At 61.1% G+C, this 8,787-nt stretch overlaps 1 protein-coding gene across 1 annotated transcript; it reads right to left on the bottom strand.

Annotated features, from left to right (window-relative positions):
- Window positions 1-2,480: 2,480 nt before the first annotated feature.
- On the bottom strand, window positions 2,481-3,664 carry LOC101769917 (cuticle protein 38-like). Its single transcript, XM_004971880.1, has 2 exons — window positions 3,182-3,664; window positions 2,481-2,633 (listed from the first exon to the last, which is right to left on the bottom strand). The coding sequence occupies exons 1-2, from the start codon at window positions 3,662-3,664 to the stop codon at window positions 2,481-2,483; spliced, it is 636 nt and encodes a 211-aa protein (XP_004971937.1).
- Between the last annotated feature and the right edge of the window lie 5,123 nt (window positions 3,665-8,787).

Raw genomic sequence — 8,787 nt, 5'->3', positions numbered from 1 at the left:
CTAGGCCTTCATGATTGTTGTTTTAATGGGCATTAGGGGATCGTTAATATTTCCCCCCAAGAGTAGCCCCCGAGCCTGTGGTGGAGTGGGGACGCTCCTCCAGAGGCTGCTATCGTCGTTTGTAGGGGATCTCTGCTCGTCGTGCAAGCTGCAGTTAATCAGGGACGGGAAGCGTTGTTTGTTCGGCTTGGTCGTGGAGGTTGATCAAGCGGAGCGTCCTGCGGGCGACTCGGCGCGGGATGATTTCTTGTTGTTCCATGGAGCATCTTCTGTCTGGAAACCTCGAGTCGTGACCACCCACGTGGTTATTGGTTGCGAGGCTAGCCCCTGAGCCCCCGCGCGCTACAGGGGGTCGATCGGGAGGCTAGATTGACTTTCGTACGTTACCCCTCAAGCGTCCGTTCGCTGAGACAGAGGGAGTGAGCCGTGCCACGTTATCCTTGTTGGACGAACTGTGGTGCTTGTTGAGCTGCTGACGGGTGGATTCGACTGGGGTCCCGGTCCCCGTTCGAGGGGGTCTGGCTCGGGCCAAACTGGTGGCGTACGCCAGGTTCTGGTCGGCCAGTTCATATAGTTCCCGACTCCGTTCGGTCGGATCCGGGGGCTCGTTGCCTTTCCTTGGGTAAAAACCATGAACTTTGGTGCCGGACCGGACTCGAATGTGAGATTGGGATGCCCTAGGCTGTCGTGCGCCCGAGTGATGGCCGCTGGCGGACCCGTCCCTTCTCACCCCTCGCTCGGGGTTATCCTGGGGTGGCTGTCGAACCCATGGTGGGCCAGCCTTCGAACCCCTGGAGCACAATGGGCCGTAGGGGCATTTTCGGCCCCGTATCCCTTTTTTACCTTTTTTGGTGGGCCTTGGGCCGGATGCGGAGGAGGTTGTGCGCGCGTACTCTCTGGGAGGCGAAATGGCGGGATGCGCCGACCCACGAAATGAGGGAGGAGAGGATGTTTCCTGCAGCAGGTCGTGCGCACGATTTCCAAAAAGGGGCGGGCGTGACGGGGCGTACCTGGCGCCGCATTTATTGCGACGGGGGCGTCTGTCCTGCTTCCGACACGCCTTCCTATAAAAGACGGGGAGTTCACCTCGCCAGTTCCGACCACAATCTGCCCCCAAGTCTTTTCTCCTCCTCGTGCTCCCTTAGCTTTCCTGCGCACCGTTCGTCTTCCTCCGCCCAGCGCTGCAGCCTTCCTCACCTTCCGCCGTCGAGCTCTTCTCCCCTTTGCGATGGGATCCTGGGCGCGCACAAGCTTTGGCACCTCACGCGCTGACGGCCTCACGAGGAAGGGCCTCCTCTGCGAGAGGACCGAGAGGGGCGAAAGGCAGTTCCCTGAGATGGAGGAGGTGCCGAATCCGCCCGCCGGCTACGTTGTGTCGTTCGCCCACTTCCACGAGAGAGGGTTCGCAACCCCGCCGAGCCTTTTCTTCCGCGGGCTGCTGCACTACTACGGGCTCGAGCTGCAGCACCTTAATCCCAACGGGATCCAACACATCGCGGCGTTCGTCGCGCTGTGCGAGGGGTTCTTGGGCATCGAGCCCAACTTCTCGCTGTGGAAGTATTTCTTCGCGGTCAGCCTGTACCAGAAGACCGAGAAGAGAGGAAGCCAGCAGCGGGCAACCCCGGTGCCGATAGGGTGCGCCGGAATCCACCTCTGCCATACCCGCGCCAAGGAGTACATGGCGATGAAGACCACGGCATCCCACAAGGGGTGGCATCAACAGTGGTTCTACGTGAAGAACTACTCTAACTCTCCCTTGCCGGAGTTCACCGGCCGCGTCATTGAAGTGGTGCCGGAGCTGTGGTCGTACGGCCCGGTGGAGAAGGAGAAGAAGCGGATCGCCGGCTTGCTTGAGGCCATCGAGTACCTGAAGGGAAAGGGGCTGACCGGGGTCAGAGTCATCAAGGCGTACCACGCTCGGAGGGTGGCGCCGCTGATGCTCCGGGTCCGCTCGCTCACCGAGATGACCCCCGGCACGCCGACCGAGGGCACCGTCCTCACGACGGGTGCGCTCACCACCTCTGAGATCCGGCAGCGAGTCCGGGAGGCGCTGGAGGATAAGGACACCGATTACCCGGTGCCTGGCCACCCTCCAATGTGCCCGGACGAGAACTTCGTCCAGCTGGTGAGGCCTTCACGCTTCCGTTTCCCTCTTCTGTGTTTCTTGGTTCGTCGCTCTGACCCGGAGCTTTCATGTTTGCAGGGCAGTATGACCAGCGTCGTCGACTCGCACCCGCCGGTGCCAGAGGACGCCGAGCGGCGACAGCAGAACCGCCTCCTTGCCGAGAAGTAGAAGCAGCACAAGGACAAGGAGACGGCGAGGAAGAAAAGGAAGGCCACCAAGGAATTCCAACGGTGGCGGCAGGGTCAGGTTGTGTCGGATGACGACGATGACGACGACGAGGAGGAGGAGGACGACGATGACAACGAGGAGGAGGAAGAGGAGGGGTTCGTTCTAAACCCCCGGTCGGGCGCGCTCATTATCTGGGAGCCGCGCTCCCAAATGGCCGCGGGGGGCACGCCGAGAAAACCGCCCGCGCAAGACCTGCCCCCGCGAGGCTCTCGGGCCGCGCCCCAGGGGTCGGCGCGGGGCGCGCCTCAAGAGTCGACGAAACCGACCCCCGACTCTCAACCTGCGGACCAAGAGCAGAGAAGCAGCGGCAACCGGCCACTGCCAGATGCCCCGAGGTCGGCGTCGGGCTCGGAGGCGAAACGTGCCCGCCGTCCCCGTGCTGGGGGAGTGTAAGTGGAGGTTCTCCGCGTATCTTGTTCCTTTCCTGGCATCGAATCATTTTTGCTAATGTTATTTGTTGTTCACAGCGCCGCCCCCAAAGACTTCATTCCGCCACTAGCGCCGAAGAAGGCGTTGCGGGTGTCGTCCACCTCCGCGGGGCGAACCACGACCCCCGCCGGCAGCGGGCGGCGGCGGCGCTGGAGAGACCGTGGAGCCTACCGTGGAGGTGGCTCCTGCGGCGGCAACCGGTGGAGTGGTGCCGAATCCGGGCACGGGGTAGGGTCTGACCCCTGCTCTACCCTCTGCCTCCTCGGCCGACCCCGCGGGACAAGGCATTGCCCATAGGGGCCCTCCGACCGGGGTGGTGATAGACCTCGACGACGAGGCGGAGGAGGAGCGTGCGGCTCCGACGGCGGTGGTGGAGACGGGGGTGGTTGCCCCAGTGACCGTGACGGGGATGGCGGTGGTGACGGAGGGGAGAGAGTCCGCCCCCGCGGTCGCGACAGGGACAGCAGCGGCAGGGGAGGCGAGGAGGCCCGCCCCTGCGGCTGCGACGAAGGCAGCGGCGGCGGCAGCGGAGGCGGGGACATCCGCCCGGAGAGCCGCGGCGAAGGCAACGGCTGCGGCGGAAGTGGGGGTGCCTGCTCCGACGGTCACGACGGGGCCGGGGACGCCCGCCTCAGTGGTCGCGATGAAGGCCGCGGCGGTGACGGGAACGCCCGCTCCGGCAGCCGCGACGGGGACAGTGGCGGTGGCGGACGAATCGGGATGCGCGGTGGCATCGACGACGGCCACGGCGACCTCGACAGGGGCGTCGGCACACGCGCCGGGGCCGTCGGCGAGGCCAGCGGCATCCGGGGTGGCGGCGTCGGGGACGACGGCGCCGGAGGCGGTCGGAGTGGCCTCTACCCTTGCCTCGGTCAGTGTCATTCCCAAGGCGTGGAGTGGGGCTACCCTGTTCTGGATGTCCCGCGATGACCCGCATAGGCCCCTCTTCACACTGGATGACGCCGAGGAGTGGGGCAAGTGGCGGGCAGTGCAGGGCGGACTTGCAAACGTCGGCGCTGCCCTGTCCTCAGCGATGGGGGAGCTGGACGGCGTCGTCGTTCCCGGTGGCTAGGTACGATGTTCTCCCTGGCGGTTATTTTTCTCTTGTCGCTCTGTTACTGAGTATATATCGTCTTGTAGGCCCTCCAAGAGTGCAGCCGTGGGAAATCCGATTTCCTCCAAAATGAGCGGGGGCTCTGGGAACGCTTCTCTATGGAGAAGCAGCGGACCAGGAAGCTGACCGCGCAGGTTGCCGCCGCCCAGCAAGTCATCAATGACCTGCAAAGGCGCGAGCAGGCGGTGCGGGAGGCCGCGCGGCGGGCGGAGGATAAGTTCCAGGCCGTTGTCGAGAAGACTCGCCTCGACCGCGAGGAGCTCCAGGCCGCTGCTGCTGAGAGGGCCCGCCTTGATGCCGAGGAGCTCGCACGGCTGAAGGGAGAGCATGAAGCCCTTCAAAAAGCCATCGAGCGCATCCAGCGTGAGCGGCAGAAAGCCTGGCAGGAGCAGGACTTCGAGGCGGCCCAGAAGGACGAGGCCGAGAAGATGGTGGCTGAGCTCGGGGCGGAGGTCAGTCAGCTCCATGTGCAAGTGAAGAGGCTTCAGACCGCCGTGGCCCAGGGGCTCGACCGGGAGCATAAGCTGAAGGCCCAGTCTGAGGATAAGACTCTTTTCGTTCCTTGGTTTTCTGCTACTTTTTTATGGTTTATGACTCATACTTCTCCGAACCTTACAAACGAGATCGCTCGGCTAAAGGAGCCTCGACGCGGAGCGCGCCGAGCATGGCAACTTGCGGGATGCAGTCCGCGTCGTCTGCGACGGCCTCGGCGTGGTCCAGGGGGAGGGGACGAGTTCGTTGGCGACTCGTGTCCTTGGGACGTATCGGTGGGCCCGCGAGATTACCCTGGAAGCGCTCCGTGTCGGCGTGAGGTGGGCCTTCGGCGTCTTCGGCTCCCATTACTCCGGCATCAACTTCGCCGGGATGAGCGGGGGGTACGCTACCGGCTACTCCGAGGCCGAGCTGGACGAAATCGATGCGTCGGTGCTCAACCCAGCGGAGGCCTTGGCGAAGCTTCTGGAAGATGAAGCCGTCCTGCCCGAAGATCCCAGGACGAGTTAGCTGTATCGGGCTTAGGCGCCCCAGATGTAAATATGTTAGTTTGACTTTGAACTTGTTTTTGTGATGGCCGCAGAGGCCTTTTCTATAAGTTGTCGAAAAAAGTTTTCGATCCTCTTTCTTTTTTTTGGATTTGGAAAGTTTAGAGCGCGTGTCAGGCGTGTCAGTAAGCATTAATGGGCGAAGGTACTGTAGCCGCTGGGGTGTAGGCTTTTTCGCAATCCGATCAGTCTTGCCTGAAACCCGTTCGTGCACTCTCTCCTTTTCATGCCCAAAAGTTTAGAAAGAAGGTCGGCTCGAAAAGAGAAGGCGTTTTGAGAAGATGTCAAGTGACTTGGGCCGGAGCCCCTGATAGCCCCCAAGGGATGTGCGGCCCTGAGGCGGAGTTTGGGTCGGATATCCCTGAGTTCAATATGAAACTTGAACGAAATCGACTCAAAATTCCTTTTTCCGTAAATTACTAAGTTACAGAAGTATTTAGGTACAGAACTTGGAAACAAGAACTAAGGGTAGAAGCGTCTTAGCTGCTCTATGTTCCAAGTGTTGTTGAAGATCTGTTTGTCAGGGGTCGCCAGCTTGTACATGCCTGGCCTCAATACTTGTCCGACGATGAAGGGACCTTCCCATGGAGGGGTCAGCTTGTACCGACCCCTGTTGTCCTGGACGAGGCAGAGGACCAGGTCACCGACGTTGAAGGCTCGGCCTTGCACCTTGCATCTGTGGTAGCGTCGTAGGGCCTGCTGGTACTTAGCCGAGTGCAGCTGGGCTACATCACGCGCTTCGTCGAGGTGGTCTTGCACGTTTTCGAGCGATGCCTGGTTTCCCTGTTCCCCGTATGCCTTGACCCTTGGTGATCCGTACTCCATATCGGTGGGGAGGACTGCCTCGGACCCGTAAACCATGAAGAAAGGGGTGAAGCCGGTCGCCCTACTGGGGGTCGTCCTCAAACTCCACAGGACCGCGGAGAGCTCCGCGACCCATCGGCCGCCGAACTTTTTGAGGCGGTCGAAGATCCGTTGCTTGAGACCCTGGAGTATCATGCCGTTGGCTCGTTCAACTTGCCCGTTCGTGCGTGGATGCGCCACGACCGACCAGTCCACTCGGATGTGGTGGTCGTCGCAGAACTGGAGGAATTTCTTCCCGGTGAATTGCGTGCCATTGTCCGTGATGATGGAGTTGGGGATTCCGAAGCGATGGATGATGTCGGTGAAGAACTGTACCGCCTGCTCGGATTTGATTTGCGCAACCGGTCGTGCCTCGATCCACTTGGAGAACTTGTCGACGGTGACAAGCAGGTGGGTGAAGCCCCCAGGCGCTTTCTTGAAGGGCCCGACGAGGTCCAGCCCCCAGATCGTGAAGGGCCACGTAATGGGGATGGTCTGGAGCGTCTGTGCAGTCAGATGAGTTTGGCGCGCGAAGAATTGGCACCCCTCGCAGGTGCGGACCATGTGGGTGGCATCGGCGACCGCCGTCGGCCAGTAAAAGCCCTGCCGGAAGGCGTTTCCAACGAGGGTTCTTGGCGCGGCGTGGTGGTCGCAGGCTCCGGCGTGGATGTCCTGAATCAGCGCCTTTCCCTGCTCGATCGGGATGTAGCGCTGGAGGATGCGGTGTGGCTTCGCTTATAGAGCTCCTGGTCAATGATGATGAAGGATTTGGCGCGGTGCGCAATCCAACGTGCCTCTGTCTTGTTCGCCGGGAGCGTCTCGCGGATGAGGTAGTCGAGGTACGGGGCTCTCCGTTCAGACGGGGGGTCAGGCCCCGCTGCTAGGTCCGCGTCAATCTCCATGATCTCGGGGTTGCTGGGGTCGGCCTCCGAGTCCAGGACAGGTGGAGCATTGCCAACCCCGTCTGTGTTGGCGCCCGAGCCTGGGATAGGTGGCGCGTTGCCGGCCTCTCCCAGGTCGAGGCTCGAGTCCGGGGTAGGTGGCGTGTCGCCGACCCCCCCTCCCCCCCGGCTCCTGGTAACGGATTGAGGGCTTGAACTGGTCGCTGACGAAGACGCCGTTGGGTACGGGCTTTCGGTCGGATGCCGCCTTTGCCAGTTCGTCAGCCGCCTCATTGAAATGCCTTGCGACGTGGTTGAGCTCTAGTCTGTCAAACTTGTCCTCGAGCTTGCGGACTTCGTTGCAATAGGCTGCCATCTTGGGGTCGTGGCAGCTCCACTCCTTCATGACTTGCTCGACGACTAGCTGAGAGTCGCCTCGGATGTCCAGCCGTCGGATGCCCAGCTCGATGGCGATGCGAAGCCCGTTGAGGAGAGCCTCGTACTCGGTGACATTATTAGATGCAGGGAAGTGGAGGCGGATCATGTACCTCATGCGCACGCCGAGAGGAGAGACGAAGACTAGGCCTGCTCCAGCGCGAGCCTTCATCAACGACCCGTCGAAGTACATCGTCCAGTACTCCTGCTTCTCCAGCGCCGATGGCGTCTGGATCTCCATCCACTCTGCTACAAAATCTACGAGTACCTGGGATTTGATGGTGGTGTGGGGGGCATAGGTGATTCCCTAGTCCATGAGCTCGAGCACCCACTTTGCGATCCGTCCCGTGGCGTCCTGGTTCCGGATCACTTCGCCGGGGGGGAACGACGAAACGACCGTCACCGGGTGGGAGGTGAAGTAGTGGCGCAGCTTCCTCTTCGTTATGAGGACGGCATAGATGAGCTTCTGGATTTGCGGGTAGCGCGCCTTGGACTCAGACAAGACCTCGCTGACGAAGTACACCGGGCGCTGCACCTTGAGGGCGCGTCCCTCCTCCTCTCGTTCCACCACCAGAGCCGCGCTGACCACCTGGGTGGTCGCCGCAATGTAGAGCAGGAGGGGCTCCCCATCGGTTGGCGGGACCAGGATCGGGACCTTCGTCAGGAGGTCCTTGAGCCGGTCAAGCGCCTCCTAGGCCTCGGCAGTCCACTCGAAGTGGTCGGTTTTCTTCAGGAGTTGGTAGAGAGGGAGCCCCCGTTCGCCGAGGCGTGAGATGAAGTGGCTCAGGGCCGCCAGGCATCCCGCGACGCGCTGGACTCCCTTTACATTTCGAACCGGCCCCATGTCGCTGATGGCCGCTATCTTCTCCGGATTGGCCTCGATGCCGCGTACGGAGACGATGAAACCCAGCAGCATGCCCCTCGGAACCCCGAAGACACACTTTTCAGGATTGAGCTTGATGCGCACGTCTCTCAGCCTTTCGAAGGCTAGTTCAAGGTCAGGGATGAGTTGGTCGTCCTTCCTAGACTTGACTATGATGTCGTCGACATAAGCCTTGACGGTTCGCCTGATGAGGTCCCCGAAACACTTAAGCATGCATCGCTGGAACGTAGCCCACGCGTTTTTGAGGCCGAATGGCATCTTAACGTAGCAGTAGGGGCCAAAGGGGCTGATGAAAGAGGTCGCGAGCTGGTCAGACTCTTTCATCGCGATTTGGTGGTAGCCGGAATACGCGTCAAGGAAGCTAAGGGTTTCGCACCCGGCGGTTGAGTCGACTATCTGGTCTATGCGTGGCAAAGGAAACGGATCCTTTGGACATACTTTGTTGAGACTGGTATAATCAACACACATCCTCCATTTCCCATTCTTTTTGCGTACAAGAACAGGATTTGCTAGCTACTCAGGGTGGTATACTTCCTTGATGAATCCAGTCGTCAAAAGCTTCTGGAGCTCCTCGCTGATGGCCTTGCGCCTCTCCTCATCGAAGTGACGCAGACCTTGCTTCACCGGCTTGGAGCCGGCCTTGATGTTCAAGGAGTGTTCGGCGCCTTCCCTCGGGATGCCGGGCATGTCCGAGGGTTTCCACGCGAAGACGTCGCTGTTCGTGCGGAGGAAGTCGACGAGCGCGCTTTCCTATTTGGGAGATAGGGTAGCGCTGATCCGTACGGTCTGACCGTCGGAGCTGCTGGGGT

The sequence above is a fragment of the Setaria italica genome, chromosome V (assembly GCF_000263155.2).
Source record: "Setaria italica strain Yugu1 chromosome V, Setaria_italica_v2.0, whole genome shotgun sequence".
In the NCBI taxonomy this organism is placed as follows: domain Eukaryota; kingdom Viridiplantae; phylum Streptophyta; class Magnoliopsida; order Poales; family Poaceae; genus Setaria; species Setaria italica.
The sequence above is the reverse complement of the archived record's forward strand: the minus strand, read 5'-3'. Positions and strand labels throughout refer to the sequence as shown.